At 35.4% G+C, this 20,835-nt stretch overlaps 1 protein-coding gene across 1 annotated transcript in view; it reads left to right on the top strand.

The window, feature by feature from the left end:
* Positions 1 to 20,835, top strand: part of itga1 (integrin, alpha 1) — a 48,471-nt gene that overhangs the window by 17,509 nt on the left and 10,127 nt on the right. Inside the window, exons 3-17 of the mRNA XM_058789703.1 lie at positions 616 to 728; positions 3,728 to 3,819; positions 5,444 to 5,558; positions 6,207 to 6,328; positions 8,017 to 8,165; positions 8,523 to 8,673; positions 8,806 to 8,980; positions 10,028 to 10,101; positions 11,441 to 11,585; positions 12,327 to 12,469; positions 13,846 to 13,989; positions 16,332 to 16,592; positions 17,910 to 18,040; positions 18,685 to 18,848; positions 18,932 to 19,068. Of these exons, the coding sequence (XP_058645686.1) occupies positions 616 to 728; positions 3,728 to 3,819; positions 5,444 to 5,558; positions 6,207 to 6,328; positions 8,017 to 8,165; positions 8,523 to 8,673; positions 8,806 to 8,980; positions 10,028 to 10,101; positions 11,441 to 11,585; positions 12,327 to 12,469; positions 13,846 to 13,989; positions 16,332 to 16,592; positions 17,910 to 18,040; positions 18,685 to 18,848; positions 18,932 to 19,068 (2,116 nt within the window). The remainder of the gene's footprint in view (positions 1 to 615; positions 729 to 3,727; positions 3,820 to 5,443; positions 5,559 to 6,206; positions 6,329 to 8,016; positions 8,166 to 8,522; positions 8,674 to 8,805; positions 8,981 to 10,027; positions 10,102 to 11,440; positions 11,586 to 12,326; positions 12,470 to 13,845; positions 13,990 to 16,331; positions 16,593 to 17,909; positions 18,041 to 18,684; positions 18,849 to 18,931; positions 19,069 to 20,835) is intronic.

Below are 20,835 nucleotides of genomic sequence, written 5' to 3'. Positions count from 1 at the left end.
TTTGTATATTTTGGAGGTGACTGGTGTTCAAAGTTGTAACCAAGGAAGATTGCATGGACTCCCACTTGTATCCACTGCTGTGTCAAGGCCCGTTTGTGCACAGGAATGTTAATGACTTGAGTTGTTTACATGCTTACACAAGGATGTCTACTTTTAGCACTGTTGTAAAAAACCGCCATTAGAAACCTGAGGAACATGGCAAGTGTTCTTTATTCAGCTAAGTGCACTCAGATGTAGCACAGAACATAATGAAATGTAAACAGCCTTTCATGTTATCTCACTGTGAAGTGCAAAAATCACTAAAAAGTGGGCTTCAAGGGTAAAACATCACATATCTGTCAATATCATATTCAAACCCTCTAACAGTCATTGTACCGAAAAAAGCAACTCTTTTCTCCCCATCGTTGTGACATTTCACATATGTTCCATTTTACTGTAATATTTAAAAATAAGCATGTGCATATTTATGTTATGCTTTTCTTTCCCACTGGAAAACTGGCGAATCAATCAACTGCACTTTGGCTCAGCATGCTTCCACTTTCTCACAAAGCCCAAGGGTTTTTTTGCGGTCAGGGATAAATGACCCTGCTCTCTACTTCCTGCTTTTTTCTGCAGGGTTCTGATTGGTTCTCCTCTGACTGGACAGCCGGCTAAACGGACCGGAGATGTCTACAGGTGCCCTGTGGGACAAAACAAAAACACTGGATGTGAAAAATTCCTTTTGCCAGGTGAGATGTGGCCTTCTTGAAAGCATCTGTGTGTTCGGTTAGTGACATCATGTTTTCCGCAAACTATTTTTGTTCATTTCTGTGTATCATCCGTCTGTATTTACTGTGTGCTTTTACTCTGTGGGTGTGGTTATACCAGAAAACTTGTTATAGGACGGGTAACAGACATTACCTCAGTTGGCAAGAAATTGCCATACTTCCTCAGTTGGTACTACTTTGACTGTCCCAAACACTGCTGCGTGACTCAAGGGTACTAGCAGATTTCGGCTGATAAACATGCACTAACATGGCACTTTGACTTGGCATGCAAACTCCTCCAGAAGTTCTCAAATCATCTTTCCAAAATAAAACGTCCAGAGAGGGGAAATAGTACACCCTTCCTTAGTCCTAAAGTCAAAACAATTACTGATTCGTCATTACAACTTTTCGTCAAAGAAATACCTTAAGTGTAGTAATTATTTTATCAAGTCAGGTTTATGTTTTATCAACAGTCTGTTTCAATTTTCAATCTTTTTTCTGCAAGGATGCATTCAAGTGACAGTTATGATACAAAAAATTCCATTTCAAATAAATGCTGTTTTTGTAACTACTGAACAAAGAATCCTGGAAAAAGTATCACAATTTACACAAACCAAATGAAGCAGCACAACTTTTTTCAACATTGATGATAATAAGTGTTTCTTGAGCATCAAATCAGCATATTATGATTTCTGAAGGATCATGTGACACTGAAGGCTGGAGTAATGATGCAGAAAATTCAGCTTTGTAATCACAGGAATAAATTACATTTTAAAGTGTATTCAAATAGTTATTGTAAATTGTAAGAATATTTACAATATTGCCGTTTTTACTGTATTTTTTCATACAAAATGCAGCCTTGTTGAGCAGAAGAGACATTTTTCAAAATGTAAAACAAAATTCACATAGCAAAACTACAATGCATTGCAAAATAAATCTCATGTTTACAGTTTAGATATGTTGCTTTGTCCTTATTATTATCAGTCACCAAATGCGGAAGTGCATTCCAGAGGAAAGTCCCATCCTTCTAATTCAGGATCTAGTAGGTAAAAAAAGCCAAGAATGTGCATTAAGAATGTAAATATGATCTATTTTGAGTAAATGCTTACATTAAGAGAGTATTTTTGCATCACTGCACATTTTGATCAATGATATAATGTTTTGTTTGTAAAACTCATTAGCCTGTAGCGCTAAATCTGTTTTTATGTTTTATACAAAATGCAGCCTTGTTGAGCAGAAGAGACATTTTTCAAAATGTAAAACAAAATTCACATAGCAAAACTACAATGCATTGCAAAATAAATCTCATGTTTACAGTTTAGATATGTTGCTTTGTCCTTATTAGTCAAAGTTATTATCAGTCACCAAATGCGGAAGTGCATTCCAGAGGAAAGTCCCATCCTTCTAATTCAGGAGCTAGTAGGATAGTTTAATTTAGGAAGCCTTGTGTGAGTGCTAATGTCTTGACACTTAACAGCACCTGGATGTAGCCTGTAAAACATGCACAGAGAAAACCCCGCAGCTGAAACATCTGTGTACACTTTCTAGAGGTGTTACTGTGAGAGTACAAGAGGAGCAAAAGCAGACTGTGGCCTGAGAGCTCATCCTGATAATGGCCAGAGAGACTTTGACCTTGACTCATGGGTCATTTACATTTATTATATATTATATTTATCTTACAAATGAGGAATGATACAATCCAAGAAATTCAATACAAGTAAAAAGAACAAGCTAGTACAGAGGCTCTTGAATTACCCCAATTTATTTGTTTATATTCGGAGTAAATTTGGTTTGGTTTACATTGTTCATTCTTAAAGAAAAGAATCTTTTATCTATAATGGTGGCAGATATGATACCTTCTTGCTCAGACAACATATTTTTCAGATATGGACCCTGTCAGTGAGCCTGATATTGTGATTACAGACTCACAATGTTTAGCTAAAATCATCAGATTCATCTGCGCAGAAGAGCTGTACCGAACCACAGCTTACGTGAAAACAACTTTGCAAGTAACTTGCATTGTTACATTTCATCCACAGTTGGCGATAGAGAGGCCAAAGTGCAGCAGCGCAGCGTTAACTTACAATCAACATAAAACAGTATGCGCATCTCATTTTAGTTTAGTATTGTGACGCATTTTGGAGTAAAACATATTTAGAGCGGGGAAAAAACTGATGGGCGCGGCTTGAAAAATATTTGTAAAAACGTGAACCATGAATTCTAAGACTAAAAAAAGTCAAGAATGTGCATTCAGAATGTAAATATGATCTATTTTGATTAAATGCTCACATTAAGAGAGTATTTTTGCATCACTGCACATTTTGATCAATGATATAATGTTTTGTTTGTAAGACTCATTAGCCTGTAGCGCTAAATCTGTTTTTATGTTAACCTCTGCCTCAGTGTCTGACTCTCAGAGGAGGCCTAGACAGGAAGTGATCCAAAAAAACATTTTAATGTCTAATCTACACATAATTACTTAATCCTTCACCAGATAACTCAATGTTGCATGTCGTCTTTCATTACTTCAGGGATCTGCCTCAAAATCAGACACTTCCAACAGGAATTCTGATCTCAGAATAGATGAATGTCTAATTGTTTTCACTTTTATAATTCAGCTTTTTAAATATGTCTCAATGTCAATGTACAATGTAGATTATATGGGTTTAACAATATTATTTTTCTTACTAGTTTTCATGCCCGTGGCTTATATTGCTTTCGCATGGTGTGTTTGTGAAGCAGGAAGGGACAAAAAAAAAAAGCTGCAAAACTGAGTTTTTCTCCATTAAAACCCCACATAAAGGACCCTAGCCATGCTTTTTGTTTTTAAAAAGGCAAGTAGAAAGACAATCTCAAGGGTCCTTGTATGAACAAAAGTGTTTGAAATCCAGAAATATGGGAAAATGCAGGGGAGTTTTTGTTTATATGTTCTTTTCATAGGATTTTCACTGTGAGTGCATATTTGTCTATTTTTCTTACAGAAAACACAACAATTCCGAACATAAATGAAGTGAAGGAAAACATGACTATGGGGACGACGCTGGTGGTTAACCCAGACGGCAATGGCTTTCTGGTAGGGAACATCTGCGAATGTGATTGCACTGAGATCTTTATATGTCTTCTGTTACTTCAGCCACTGTTAATTAATAGTGTCTGATCACAGACTTTTTAAATCATTACATTAAAAAAGCTTTGTGGAAACACTCGGTTTTCCAGTTAATGTTTATAATTATAGAACAGCCATGACATGCTGGCACTATGTCTATGTTTGGTTATATTTTATGACTGAACAAATTGTCAGCAATCTGTGATTGCAGTTCATGAAAATGCAGCTGTTCCAGTACTCCAAATATCCTAAAGAAATTTATAATTTGGACCTGGACTTAATGGGATCAAACAGGAATCCAAATGGATAAACCGACATTCTGTGCAAAAAATAAAAATAAAAAATGCAATGGAAAAGTATTTCAGTTTATCCAGTAGGATCTTATTTGATCCCATTAGGACTGAGTCCAAGTTATTATAAAAATTGCTTTAGGATTTTGTTTGACAAGGTGAGTAACACAGAACTCAGATGAATCTGTATTAAAGCAAGTGACAACTGGACATTTTCAGCACTTTTTATCACCTCATTTCACTAGTTTATTTGACTGGTCCTGCAGTGTGACAAATGACGTTTTAATATGCAAATATTCCATGTAACCAGTTTAATAGAAGGTAATGAAAACGATACAGAGTTCAGCATGTCACCCCTAAACATTCCCATGTACTATTAAGTTTTTTGACACATTGTTTCCAACTGTTCCCATATGCAGTTCCAGCTCCCATATGCTGCAAAGGACTGAAACGGAAAGAGTTCCACATAAACATTACAAATTAAATAATGAATTGTGGGAGGTCTCAACTCTCAACAGTTACATTAAAAATGGAATAGTCACTCCACAAGACTGGATATGTGTGTATAGACTATCATTCAAAAGTTTGGGTTCGGTATAATTTTCGAACGTTTTTTTTAAAGAAGTCTCTTACGCTCACCAAGGCTGCATTTATTTGATGAAAAATACTGTAAAAACTGTGATATTACGAAATTTTATTACACTTTAAAATAACTGCTTTATATTTGACTTTATATTTTTAAAGCTGAATTTTCATCATCATTTTGAATAAATGTTTGTTTTTTTTAAACTTTGTTTTCATCGAAGAATTTGAAAATTTCAAACTTTCAACATTGATTATAAATCAGCATGTTAGAATGATTTCTGAAGGATCATGTGACACTGAAGACTGGAGTAATGATGCTGAAAATTCAGCTTTGATCACAGGAATAAATTACATTTAAAAGTATATTAAAATAGAAAATCTTTATTTTAAATTGCAATAATATTTCACAGTATTGCTGTTTTTACTGTAGTTTAGATCGAATAAATGCAACCTTGATGAGCGTAAGAGACTTTAAAAAAAACAAAAAAAAAACATTAAAAATCTTGCATTGTACATGTGTATTTTTGTTTCTATTTCCATTTCAGTTAAAGTTTTTAATTTTTTTTATTTAATTAAATTTTTTTTATAGCACTGTACATGTGTATATAGATGAATCTTTGCTGTATGCGAGTGCAAAATGCAAGGCTTTTTTTCTGTGAGGACCGTAAAGTTTCATGTCATGTCAGCTACTCAGTGCTCTCGTTCTCTCTGGACAGGCCTGTGGTCCTCAGTACGGCTACATGTGTGGAAAACAGCAGTACATCACTGGGATCTGCTCGAACGTCAGCTCCTCCTTCAAAGTCCTCAACTCCATCTCTCCAACTGTACGAGGTACGACACACACGTGTTATGAGTGTACATTAGCGCATTCCAGCCATGTAAACCGCAACCGGTCCCCCGGCGCCGCATGTCCATGTTAGGACAGTGTTTAGGAGAGCTGACATCTCCCAACGCAACACAGAACCAGTGACTCATCATAAACACACACATACATACTGTATGATGTTTCATAGCAACGACCAGCACTGTCCGCCGCATCATTTGAATTTTCAGTTTGATTCTAAATGGCAAATAGCGCTGGTTAGCATTCAGATGTGTAGACTAAGCCTTTATTTACCACGGTATAAACAGATGTACAAACTATATTGAGTTTCTAATGAAAGGTCACATCTCTTTTCTTCCATATACAAAAAGTGACTGGAAAAACAGCATAAGCTGTGATTAATCACTGCTTTTCTGTGTCACAGTGAGGTCAGTGTCACTTCCAATTTCATGGCTCAGTATGTTTCACAGCATTTTTATATAAGTGTGCACAGTTTCAGTCAGCTATGGCATGTATTTCCTATGTAAACCTTCTAGTTGGCTGTTGGCATTCAGCTTCCTTTTAGGAATTTAAACGAAAGCAGTGTGGTATTTATTTCTCTTTCTCACTATATAATTGTAAGGAAGGTGCTCATTAAGTTTATTTGCTTGTTTCAGAGTGCAAGCAGGAAATGGACGTTGTCATAGTGCTGGACGGTTCCAACAGCATCTACCCATGGGAACCCATCACCGAGTTCCTGGTCAAATTTCTCCAGAGCATTGAAATCGGACCAGCCCGGGTGAGATTTTTGTAATTGTAGTGCTCTGGAGAGCAACCATGAAGTTTGTCTTGAAACACTTTAGAAATGACATCAGGTTCAAATAAAATATCCACTTACTGCATCATTGGATGTTTAACACAAGCTGATTTTTTAAAGGAATAGTTGGCTCAAAAATGAAGATTTTGTCATCATTTACTTCCCCTGTAGTGATTCCAAACATCTACGACTGACTTTCCTGTTTTAAAACTCAAAAAAGATCATTTGAAGAATATTTCGAACATCTGACCCCACTGATTTTCAGTGTATGGACGAAAAAAAAAAAAAAACATTACTGAAGCTTTTTTGTCCACAGGGCAAAATAAATGTATACAAGTTTGGAAGAGTGTAATTTTAGTGTTATTTATGTACTATTATAGCATTTATTAACATTTTGAATCATATGTTTTTATATTTTCAACTTTCATTTTAATTTCCATGTAAATGTAAAAAAGAAATTATATTATTATTTATTGGTATTTTTATTCATTTTATTCGTTTTTTATATTTATATTTAGCATTCATTTATTTTTATAAATTAGTTTTAGTGATTTCAAGTGGTTGCGAGACTATTTTATTTTAGCTAGTTTCCAAAGCAATATCTTATTTTCACTTAGTTTTATTCAATGTACTAAAATAAAAATAAATTAAATTAATTAAAACTATATAGTAGTGCTGTCAAACGATTAATCGCGATTAATCACATCCAAAATAAAAGCTTTTATGTAGATAATATATGTGTGTGTACTGTGTATATTTATTATGTATACATAAATACACACACATGCATGTATATATTTAAGAAAAATGTTTGTATATTAAATATATTTAGATATAATATAAATTATATGAATATAAATATATAAATGTAAATACATGTAAATATTTTCTAAATATATACCGTATGTGTGTGTCTTTATGTATATATACATAATAAATATACACAGTACACACACATATATTATGTAAACAAAAACTTTTTTTTTGGATGCGATTAATCACGATTAATTGTTACCCAGCACTACTACAGTAGACATAAAACAACCCAATAACTAATAAAAAAATAAAAAAAATAAAAGGAAAAAAAATAATAAAACTTTAACTGAAATTAAAATAGAAAACAAAATATAAAAAGTAATTAAACATATTTTTGAAAAAACTAATAGTGTCTGAATGATACTACAATAACTCTGATAATGAAAGATTTTTCATTTTTGGGTGAAATAACCCTTTAGTGGTTGGATTTAAAACTTGTTTTCTGAATTGTGTACTTGTTAAAAACCATAGCGATTTGTTTTGTCAAAGTTGTGTGCAGTTAGTCGCACATAAGTGGTTCTGTCATCAGCTTACACTAACATCATTACAAGGACTATTACATAAAGTCTTTCCATGGAGAAGCTACTGGGTGGTTTGATTCTAGGGAAATAAAGGCTTTCTTGAGCACACCGCTGGAAAATACAGCTCCAGAACGTTGAGCTGGGGGAAGACCACATATTCCATGGTTAAATAAATGCTCGCAGGGCTTTTTTGAGAGAATGACTTCACTTTTGAGTCAGCACAGACAGAGACGTTTAGCAGAGAGAGACCACGGTGTGTCTGAAACTCTCTATGTTTTGTAGCATCGCCTGAGCTTTATGTGTGACTTTTTGTTTGGGCTTTTGATTCTCCAGGTGGGTATCGTTTCTTATGGAGACGATGTCGGCCACGTCTTCAACCTCAGCCAGTTCAGTAACACAAAAGACCTTCTTAAGGAAGCTGCTAATATACCTCAAAGAACCGGCCACAAAACCATGACAGCTCTCGGCATTGATACAGCAAGGTATCAAACAATAACATTCAAAGACTCATTTTAAGCTTTAAATTTAAAATAGAAATGTTACGATAAAATGTATTCTGGATGACATGATCTTCAAGCAAAAGGGGAATAAGAAATTCTGAAATGTTTTTTGTTTTTTGTTAAATTCAAGTTGTTATGCTGATATTGTAATTTGTAATGTATAGAGTTGTATTAAATTATATTAATTAAAAGCATTTTCACCAGCAGTCTTAGACTTTTGGAGCCTGTTGTATTTCAGAAAAATCCCCTAATAATAATTATTTTCGGTGTGTCAATTCAAACAAAGGAAGTTGTAAACTTTGTACAGAATCCTGACCTGATGTTGTTTATTTTCCAAAGGAAAGAGGCCTTTACATTGGAGCGAGGAGCAAGACCAGGGGTCAAAAAAATCATGGTGATCGTCACAGATGGCGAGTCACATGACCACTACAATTTGAAAAATGTCATTAATCAGTGTGAAGAAGATGGGATTGAGCGGTTCGCTGTTGCTGTAAGTATATCCATCCGTGTATGATAAAAAATAACATCATAAATAGTATGGTGCATGGATTCAATGGTTTCAGTAGACAATATAGATTGCTGTTCATTTTTAACGTGGCACATGTAATTTTGTGTTTTGTAGGTCCTTGGTGACTATAATCGACAAAATAAAAGCAATGAAGAAATAAAGAAGTTTATTGATGAAATTGAATTTATTGCTAGCGAGCAAAAAAGTGATCATTTCTTCAATGTGTCGGATGAAAGAGCATTAGTGACCATCGTGGATGCCTTAGGAAGCAAGATCTTTGCCTTAGAGGGTAAGGTACCTAATATAATATGTTTACATTCCTATTAAGTATTAAACATATGGTTGGACATACAATTTTCACATTGTAGATGATAAATCAGGCAAAACAATCTCCTAGACTGGCATTTAAGGAATAGTTCACCCAAAAATGAAGATTTGCTGACTATTGACTCACCCTCAGGCCATTCGAGATGTAGACAAGCTAGTTTCTTCATGGGAACAGATTTGGAGAAATATAGCATTACATCACTTGCTCACCAATGGATCCTCTGCAGTGAATGGGTGCCATCAGAATGAGAGTCCAAACAGCTGATAAAAACATCACAATAATCCACAAGTAATCCACACCACTCCAGTCCATCAGTTAATATCTTGTGAGAAGTGAGAAGCTGCACATTTGTACAGAACAAATCCATCATTAAGACATTTTTAACTTTTTAACCATTTCTGAATTATGAGAGAAATATGCACACATCAAGCACAAGTGACAAGTGAAAACAGTCAAATCACTTGTAAACAAATATGTCAGTGGATTTTGATGTGAGAGGACAACAGGAGATGAACTCACTGGAGGAAGCGTTATTATGAGTTATGAACTGGTTCTTTGACTAAAAGCGTCTGAAGTTAAATGAAGATAAAAATGAAGATAAAAATTTAGACTAGAAGCAACCAAAGTTAAAACATGTTAATGATGGATTTGTTTCTTACAAACATGCAACTTTTCAATTCACAAAACATTAATTGATGAACTGGACTGGTGTGGATTACTTGTGGATTATTGTGATGTTTTTATCAGCTGTTTGGACTCTCATTCTGACGGCACCCATTCACTGCAGAGGATCCATTGCTGAGCAAGTGATGTAATGCTACATTTCTCCAAATCTGTTCCGATGAAGAAACATCTACATCTTGGATGCACGACACCCTAACATCATGATTTAACTATAACTAGCATATTTTCTTGCTGCAAATAAGTGAATAATATTTCAAATGTTTAATGTTGAGCATTTTTCATGAAACCTGTGTCAAAAATGTAAAAATGGCCTTTGTCTAACAGCCACATCTGAGAACCACACCTCCTCGTTTGAGATGGAAATGTCTCAGGCAGGATTCAGCGCTCACACGTCTAAAGTAAGTGTCCTGTCAGTCTGGTCTCTTGAGAAGCATACAGTAATTCAGATTAGATCAGATCAGATTCTAACCCCGTCCTGTTGTCTGATTCACCTCATCTGACATCCTGCTGCTGGCGTGTCATGCGTAACTACAGAGGAAACGTGCAAACGCTTCAGTCTTTGGCTATGAATCACAGGAGGAAGTACCCTGAATCTATCAGCGTGTCACATCCTTTCTCAGTTTGACAGAGACAGCAGTGTTACTTCATTAGCAAATTTTTGAACGCATTCCTGGGTAGTCTGTAAACACATTGGGGCTTAGTCATAAAATGTGAATGGAACAAATAAATTGTTTGTAAATTATAATCCAGTAATCACATCCTGAAAGAATGGCACAAGTGGACTTCAGGGTGTGGCACTTATGGAAGGAAATTGAGCAAGTTTTGGGGGAATTTTGAAGTAAAAATGCGAAGCTTGATTTTTGATCTTTAATTATTTTGTTAAAACTTGTGTGATATATGAGATGCAGAGCTGTTTCCATTTTTACAGTTGTTTTAGTTTTTAGGCACTGCAGTGTAATGTCAAGTACATTTAAAAATAGGATATAATGCAGAAAAGGTTCATGAAGAATTTTTCACAGTAAAATTGTTTTAATAAACATAAATTGTCTGTAGCTGTACTTTTGAATCAGTGAGTATTTTATCATTTATGAATTGACTTCCATTGTGTCTCATTAGCCATGTTTCCATCCATGTATTTTTATGCACATTTTGTGAAATGCCATGATGCGCATGAAATCTTAAAATGCATATAAAAACTTACGTGCTCAACTGATGCAGATCATTTTTTTTTATTTGATAAGAAGACAAACTACAACGGAAATCTTCGGAAAGTTCACAACAAAAAACTTAATGTGCAAATGTTTTATGCAATATTCCAATTTGAAAGGAAAAATAGCTATTTTTAAAGAAAAGGAGGGACAAGTGGATATTCTGTGGATTGAGCTTAAAGGGATGGTTCACCAAAAAAATTAAATTATTGTCATTTACTCATGGCAGTCCAAACCCATAAGACTTTCATCATATTCAGATCACAAATGAAGAAAGCAGATTTCTGTCCCCCGTTCTTCCAAAACTTTGACACTTCGGAGTTCATTATAACATCATAAAAGTAATCCATATGAATCCAAGTCTTCTGAAGACACAGGATTTGTTTATATTTAATTTATGCTTTCATTCGCATATAAACATTTATCAACGTACACACATATACAGTATAGCACCTCACATATTGTAAGTGGAAGTTCAAATGTGCTTGTAATTGTTATATATGTAATATAATGTATATTTTTCTGGCAGGCAGGTGTGATGCTGGGAGCCGTGGGCGCTTTTGACTGGAACGGGACTGTAGTGATGCAATCTGGGCAAGAGTTTGTCGTTCCCAAAAAAAACACCTTCCAAGACCCTGCAGACCAGAGATACGAAGGCATGGCGGGATACATAGGTGAGGACTACGAATGACATTTAACCTCTTCTTTTGGGCCACTTTTATTCATAGTAAGAGTAGAGAGTGGACAGAAAATGATGAATGGAATCAGCAAATATCGTAAGTGTCAGTTTTGAACTCACCTGCATGAGTTTGTGTCCCATCCATTGCAACAACAGCTTTACTAACTACCTATACCTCTAACTTAGTTAAGGCCTAGAAGACTAGAAAGGCAATAAGCCAAGGCCTTGAACGATTGTACTTCTTGAGTACCAAATAATCAACAATAAAAATGCTGTATATACTGTACATATCAGGAATTTTATTTCCTTCATAATATTCTCCTTGGAGAGACAAGGAATCTTACAATAGAGGACAGTATGGTGCTAGTAGTCTAAACACATTGTCACGATCTTCTGCCGTCCCATAAACACTCACACTCTCCACACATGCCCTTTTAAGGCTGTTGCTCCAGAAACAAAAGCAGTAAGTTGAAATGACTCTGCCTGATAAACGTGTTTGGAGAACAAGCTGCGCGGAAGCACTGTTTCTCAAATGCTGATTTACAGAAAAAGATTTATAATCAGTCAAGCTGGTTTATTCTAGCATTATTCCCAACAATGTCTGTGTCTGCTGTAATGAAACAGTTTATGATTTGGGCCCCAGCTGTTTCGTATTAAGCGTGCAGACTGCTGTAAATGACTGTGAGGTTGGGTTAGTTGTGTGGTGGTAAAGGTTGCAGTGTGATTCTGTTTGCAGGTTACGATGTGCAGTCAGCGTACACACCCGATGGAGTGCTGTACATCACAGGTGCACCACGCTTTAACCACAGCGGGCGGGTCACGGTTTACCGCTTCGATGGAGAAAATGCCACCATAACACAGACGCTGAAAGGAGAGCAGGTAGCTTCATAACCTCAAACAATTTTGGGTGGATCTCGCAAAAGCAGATCATATTTCACCCCAAAAAACAAAGGAAACTATATAAAGAATTACATTTTAAAAGTAAATATTTATAAAATGAAATTTAAAACATGCTCAGATCACATTCCACACCAAATTCAAAAGAAAATATATAAATTATATAAATTATTGTATATAAATAAATAATATATTTTAATAAGAATAATATATTTTGTAAATGTGTGCATGTGTGTGTGTGTGTGTGTGTGTATACATACATACATATATATATATATATATATATATATATAGTGGTGTAAAATTATTAGAACACATCAAAATACTAGTGTTCTAATAATTTTGGCCACCACTGTATACATATGTTATAAAAAGCAATTTTATAAAGAAATATAATTTTATAAATAAATATATATATATATATATAACATGAATATTAAAATATGTTCAGAAATATGTTCTGATCACGTCACCCCAAAATCAAAAAAAAAAATAAATAATAATAATTATATTCTATATATAAAAATAAAACGTATATAAAAATAATTATATAGAATGAATATTCTATATATGTATATTTAATGAATATTCTGTGTGTGAATATTTATTTATAGAATTAATATTTTATAAATCAATCAATCAATAAATTTTAAGAAACTTTTTTAATTAAACAATTTTTATGTTATTGTGTATACAGTATATATATTTTAAATTTTTTGTTTAATTTCATGACTATTAAGCATATTTCCTTCCCAAATTGTCACTACCGTTGTTATTATTGTCATTTTTACTTTTGAGTGTTTTTTCATTACCATTATTCTTAAAAGATTTTCATTACTGCAGTACAAAAAAAACTATGAATGAATGAATGAGGCATTTATATATTGCTTTATTGTGTATTGCTGCACACCCAAAGCGCTTTACAATCATGTGGGGGGTCTCTCCTCGACCACCACCAGTGTGCAGCATCCACCTAGATGATACGATGGCAGCCACAGGACAATGGTGCCAGTGCGTTCACCACACACCAGCTACAGGTGGAGAGGAGAGAGAGTGATAGAGCCAATCAAGTAGATGGGGATTATTAGGAGGCCATGATTGAAAAGGGCCAATGGCGGGAATTTGGCCAGGACACCGGGGTTACACCCCTACTCTTTTACGAGAAGTGCCATGGGATTTTTAATGACCACAGAGAGTCAGGGCCTCGGTTTAACGTCTCATCCGAAAGACGGTGCTTTTTGACAGAATAGTGTCCCCGTCACTATATATCTGTTTTGTCTGGTATCTGGGATTTTTGCATGTTTCCATTGAAGTTTCATTTTCAGTGTCATTTATTAAGTGTGTCATGTTCTTCTTAGATCGGCTCCTATTTCGGCAGTGTTCTCCAGACGCATGATATCGATCGTGACAATTACACTGACATCCTTCTGGTCGGAGCTCCCATGTATATGGGTCCAGAGAGGGACGAACAAGGTCAAGTCTACGTCTACAGACTCAATGAGGTGTGTATGTGTCTTTAATCAGTGTGTGATATGCCTCATTCCACATACTAAAAACACGTGTAGGGGAGTGTAGTGCCTCCATTCCACACCGAGAGCATGTGGGAGTAGTAAATCTGGATCTGTCCTCAGGGAGTGTGTGCTGTGTTGGTGTTCAGTCTGAGATAAGTGTTCCCAGAGCAGGGGAAGAGTTGGAATGAGAGTGCTGGTAGGAGCTTGGCATCATGGGAATGGAAATCTAATGAAACTGTAATATCTCCAGCAAAATACCAGCCTCTTTGGAGCACCTGCTTTCAACAGCTTACAAATAGTGGCTTAAAATTTCCATCGGTTTTGTCCATTGGTCAGTGTTTCTTTGTGAAGCATTTGCGTTTACAAGGCAGAACTGTATTGATTGCACATATTGTTGATGTTTTTTCGCTGTGATTTTCAAATCAAATTACTTAACATTCAGACTCCTTTCAATCTCTGGACATTAATTCAACTCTTAAAACCTTTTAAAAGTCTTTGACATTCTTACAGTGTTTGCTAAGAAGAATGTTCAAGAAATCTAATTGACAATGGTCAAATATGCATATTAGTTGGTCATTTTTCTTGTTTATTTGCATATAACGATTTGTTATAAGTCTTTTCTTTCCTGTTTAACTCCATCGGTTTATCCATTTTTAAAACAGTTTAATCTTTTCTCTCATCTTATCTCAAAAAAAGGGTCAAAAGTCTTTTTGGGTTTTGTCATTTTATGGGTTTTGTACATTTTCACCCAATCCCATGGTGCAACTCTGTGAAAATTCACAGAAAATCCAGTCATTTCAATAGAAAGCTTCACAGGGAGTTTGACTGACAGGCGATCTGACCAATCATAACGCCAAATCTGCCATTTTGTCCCACAAACACACCAGACAGGAGATTAGATTAAAGGGGTCATATGATGTGATTTCAAGTTTCGTTTCTCTTTGGAGTGTTACAAGCTGTTTGTGCATAGATAAGATCTGTAAAGTTGCAAAGACTAAAGTCTCAGATATTCTTTATAAAAGTTAAGACTTGTCCACTCCCTCCTAAAACGGCTCATTTAAACACGCCCCCACGTCTGCGTTACTGTGTGGGAAGATTTGCATAACACCGCCCAAATGTATACGCAAAGAAAGAGGGCAGGACTTTTATTTTCGCTGTAGTATTGTTGCTGCCGCCGGCACCATGTCCTGGAAACGTTGTGTCTGTTCGCTCGCCGCAGGGCCCCCTCAAAGCTCGGGGCCCAGTGCAACCGCACCAGTTGCACCGCCCAAAGGATGGCCCTGGTTACACGCTTGAGGTATTTGGCCAATCACAACGCACTGGATAGCTGGCCAATCAGAGCACGCCTCGCTTCTCAGAACGATGAGCTTTGTAAAAATCAGCGCGTTTCAGAAAGGTGGAACATAGAGGAGCAAAAATAATGTACAGTATGTGGAAAATAATGTTTTTTGAACCTTAAACCACATAAACACATTGCATTACACCAAAATAATGTTCTTTTTAGCAACGTCATATGACCCCTTTAACATCGGTGGACTTGAACTAGAAGATAGTGTGTATTGACATCTTTCTGCAGTTGAAACAATATACCCTCTGATGTTCGTTCATGTTTATTTCGTGCTATAACTAGTAAAGAGGAAGAGATTATCAGTTTACGTGCCGCTTGAACTGAGGTGATCTGTCACGACACATTAAAGAGCCACAAAATGGCATCTATTGTTTGAATTTCTAACAAAATTACAAAATTTGAAATCGGAGACTTAGTTTCACACCAGAAGTAACCTGCTCCGTCTTGTCTGTCAATTCCCTCTTTGCTCCGCGATGTATTTTTTACAGCGTGAGAACGTGTTGTGTGGCGTGATAGCGGTATGGCTTGTCAGACATCGCAACAGTAACTAAAGGGGGTGGGTCTTTGCGAAGGGTCAATTGGGAGTTTCGCGTGAGGTGATAAAGTTTCCTGTGTGGATTGTGCTTTTGTTCAAGTTGGTCGAACAAATTTGCCATATTGATCAACAGTAAGCTTCTTGGTTTGAGCTCTGAGGTGCAAGTCATTTATTATATGGGAGAAAAGAGCCAAAGTCTTCCCCAGTTGCAGCAACTTTCATTTTTATTATTATTACTTTGCGCCAGTTGGAGGTGACAGTTTTGTTCTCTTGAACGCATGGGATGGAAACGGTTTATTCAGATTTTATGCATAACTTTGGATGGAAGCTAATGACTGGCTCTGACCGAACCTACATTTTTTACCCTTACCTTCATCCACTGGTCTGTAGGCCACACTGAGATTTCCAGTCTCAGGCGTTCACGTCGTGTGTCTGGTTGTTACTCCTCAGGATGGGCTGTTTGAACATGAGATGACACTGAAGCCGGTGAATCAGACCTGCTGTACGGCTCACTCCCAGAGCAACTGTAAGAGCGTCAGTAAGAACGAGCCCTGCGGCGCACGCTTCGGTACCGCCATCGCTGCAGTCCCTGACCTCAACCTGGACGGCTTCAGTGACATAGTGATCGGATCACCTCTGGAGAACGACCACAGAGGGGCAGTGTATATTTACCACGGCTCTCAGAAATCAATAAAGGAGAAATATGTACAGGTAAAGAATCATCAAGTGGTCTTCAACATTTTTGAGGCCAAAGACCCCTTGGTGGGGAGAAAGGATCCCTGTTTAAAACAGTTGCATTTTAACATGGAAACAGTAACATATTCATGTATTTAGCCTAATGCTTACAGTGTATTTGTGATAATTAGACATTAAAATATATGTACAGAGTCACATACTTGTTCATCCATTTATGCACTCTCCAAATACTTATGTATCAGGGTCACAGGGATGCTGGACAGTAAAATATTTAGCTGAACTGAGCCACTTGACTTGATGTTTAATTTTTACATGAACATGAATGTTTATTATCAAAGTAAAAATGATAATAATAATGGTGACCATTAGTTTGGGGACCAATTCTCACTATTAAGTAACTATTAACTACGACTTTTGCCTCAATAAACTCCTAATTTGCTGCATAATAATGGTTAGTAAGATAGTTGTTAAGTTTAGGTATAGTATGGGGTGGATTAAGGGATCTAAAATATGGTCATACAGAATAAGACATTAATATGTGCTTTATAAGTACTAATAAACAGCCAATATGCTAATAATATGCATGCTCTACAAGCAATTGGTTAATAATAATAATAATAATAATGTGCTTTTGTTTAGTGCATACTGTATAATGGGATATTTATTATATAAACATAAACTTTTAATAAAATACTATTGTATTTCTATATATTTTAATTCACTTATTTTATTTATATAAACTAATATAATTATAAATGTTGTATTCTTGGTTAATGCTTATAATGCAATATTTATTTATTTATTTATATTCAACTTTAGTAAATATTGTATTTCTTAATTCATATAATGAAGTATTTATTTTATATGTATATAAATAGTATAATAAATATTGTGTTCTTGTTTGATGCCAATAATGCAATATATATTATATTAATTTATGCTATATTAATAAAATAAATGTTGTATTTCTACTTTGTTCTTATTGTGTAGTATTTATTTTATTTATATAAACTTCCAAATACCATAATAAATATTACCGTTTTGTTTAATACCTATAATGCAATATTGCATTAATATAGACTACATTATATATTATATATTAATAAAATATATTATATTAATAAGATAACTAAAATAATGAAATAAGTATGGTATTTTGTTAAATTGATAGAATTCAGTATTTATTACATTTATGCAAACTTACTTATAAGTTACACATTTTTTTGTTTAAAAATCAGACAGTAAATGACTGGACCTCTTCCACATTCTACATTCATAAGCTCCTACAGGAATTAGCTGTGTTATATATGATCTGTATATGTCTGTGTTTAGCGCATTGCTGCTGGAGGAGACGGAGAGAGCATGAAGTTCTTCGGCCAATCGATTCACGGCATCATGGATTTGAATGATGACGGCATCATTGACGTCACTATCGGAGGAATAGGAGGAGCCGCGCTTTTCTGGTGAACTTTCATTCAATTTATTCCTCTCAATCTATCTTGTAGTACAACATTTCAAATTCCCACTAATGTCCAGGGCTGAAATAAAATCATGGGTATGTAACTTGAACCCACTACCCTCTGGACGTCCAGCTTCCTCGTTCCCACCCGCAGCAGCTGTCTCGAATTTGGACCCGAGCCTAAACATCCCACATCGCAGAGGCTTGTCCGTCAGGGGTTACGTCCCTTCGCTACGACCCATTTCTGCTGGCCTCTGAAACTGTGTGAGAGTCCTTCCAACCACCAAATAAACGCTTGGCAGCATTTCCTCTCTTAGATCCCCTGTAGAGATCACAGATTCCAGAACGGCCACAAAATGACCCCTAAACGCTGAAACCCTGTGACTGTAGAGCAAAGCCATGGAGTCTAGTGACCTCTGCCATCTTCACTCCCCAAACTGCACCACCCAGCCTTTTAGGAGCTCTCAATTTGCCTGTAATTGACCACATATAGCATTTTTTGGAGGCCGTCTGAAACTTTTAGTTGGACTGAAATCAATCTATGATCTACAAACCAGCTGTTGTTGCACAGAGTGAAACGAGACACCTATTAATCCTCCAAATGCGGCTTCGTTCAAGTAAACATCTTGTTGAATTTATTTAATCCAGGTCTCGGGATGTCGCAGAGCTTCTTGCCGAGATGACCTTCGACCCTAGCAAGATCAATCTGCAGCAGACCTGTCAGGTTCAAGGGAGGACCACAGTGTGTGTGAAGACCAAAGTGTGCTTCAAATATCGAATCAAGTCTGACAAAGACACAAACACAGGAACGGGTGAGGAATTGATCCACTTTCTTTATGTTTTGTCAGTCAAATCTTTCAATTTCTGCTTTTTCAAATGGGTTTTTTTGCTCCAGTCATCAGGTACAGTTTGACTCTGGATTCGCTGAGAGCGATTGCTAGAGGACGGTTTAACGAAACGGACAACAGGAGGCTGCAGAAGAACGAGTCCATCGTGGACAAGCTTTGCAGAGAGCACACCTTCTACACGTCGGCAAGTAAATCAGTCTTCTTATACGCAAGAGAGCCGCACAAATTTCACTCTAAAAAAAAATAAAGATGCTTAAAAGGTTGTCCACAGCGATGCCATAGAAGAACCATTCAGTCAAAGAGTCTTTAAAGAACCATCTCTTTCTTACCTTTTTATAATCTGAAGAACCTTCTTTCACCACAACGTTTTGTAAAATTGAAAGGTTCTTCAGATGTTAAAGGTTCTTTATGGGACCATTTAGACAAAAATGAACAGTTTAGTGCATAAAAACATGATGTTGCTCCTTTTTTGGATGACATACGTAGCCTTAAAGACAAGCAAACAAGGCAATAATCAGAAATGCTCTTCTAGAATTAAGATGTTTTTGGTTTTATTACAGTAGTTGTTCATTCATTAAAAATTATATTAATACATTTACTTGTGATGAAAATATGTTTGAATTTCTGAATTGAAATGAATTTTGATATGTTTGGGGGGCCTAAAGGCAAAAATGTCAGGGTGGTACAACCGTCCTGATATTATAATGAAGAAATACGCCTCATTAAAAAATTTAATTCTTTTAAAGAAAACTTTATGAAGTATCAGTGTTATTTTAGTATCATTGATATACTATTATAGTTTCAATTAATATTTTGAATAAGTTGTTACTTTAAACTTTTGTCATTTTAATTTGAGTAATTTTGTTTTCTTTTTGTAATTTTAATGGTTATATAATTTTAGTTTTGGCTTATAATATTTATTTACATTTATAATATAATTATTATATTTAAATTGCAGTTATTTGATTAATTCAATTTAACTGAAAATGTTGTCTTGGCAGCTAGCTGAAATAAAATACGTTTTTAATATTTAATTTATTTTGTATATTTTATTTCATTTAATGTTTGTTTTATTTTGAATAATGATAATGGTTTTTATGGTTTTAGTTTTTGTTAACAATAATAACCCTGTTAAGTAGTTTGTCATAATCTTTTATTATTACTGTTTCTTGAAGCACTTTTGTTTAAATATTAGAAATATTTGAAGAACTTTGATGTGTGGTGCTATTAACATGCAGAAATATGCAGGGAAAACAGGAAATTATATCATAGGTCAATAAGTCTCTTAAGACGTCAGATGATATGACCTTTTTATGACAAGGTTAAAAGTGTCATGTGGTACAACCGAAAATAAATAAATAATATTTATGAAAATCTGTATGTATGTGTATATATATATATATATATATAGTGTGATTGATTTTGGTTGTTGTTGTTTTTTGTATATCATATATCATCTATCCAATTGACCTTAAAAATATATTTTAAAGCTTTCTGAACATAGTGATTAGGATTAAGTTAAATATGTTAAAATCTGTTAGTGCATGTAATGTATGTTGCTTTGAATAAAAGTGTCTGCCAAATCTATAAATGTAAAGTAGTAGCTTCTAATGGAGACTACCCTCCCTCCAGACGGGCTTCTTATAAAACCAGTCCCTCCTCTTCTCCGAAACCATTAACTGTCTATCGTTTTTGCCTCTGATCTAGATTATGTTACGTTAAACATCTCTCAGTAGATAAAGAGCATAAAACTAAGCGTTTGAAACAAGAGGACTTGAGTTTAATAAAAGCCAGAGGTTCTCTGATCAAAGGCCTGAGGCCAGTAAAATCAGTCCAGCCTCCACTGAGAGACTGCAGCACATCCTCCTTCACTGCATACTTGCCCTCGGAGATCTAGAGCAAGTATGCAGTCTGTGAGCAAACTGAGCAAAAGAAGTGATGCCCCCTTGTG

Source organism: Onychostoma macrolepis, chromosome 10, assembly GCF_012432095.1.
Source record: "Onychostoma macrolepis isolate SWU-2019 chromosome 10, ASM1243209v1, whole genome shotgun sequence".
In the NCBI taxonomy this organism is placed as follows: Eukaryota; Metazoa; Chordata; class Actinopteri; order Cypriniformes; family Cyprinidae; genus Onychostoma; species Onychostoma macrolepis.
The sequence above is the reverse complement of the archived record's forward strand: the minus strand, read 5'-3'. Positions and strand labels throughout refer to the sequence as shown.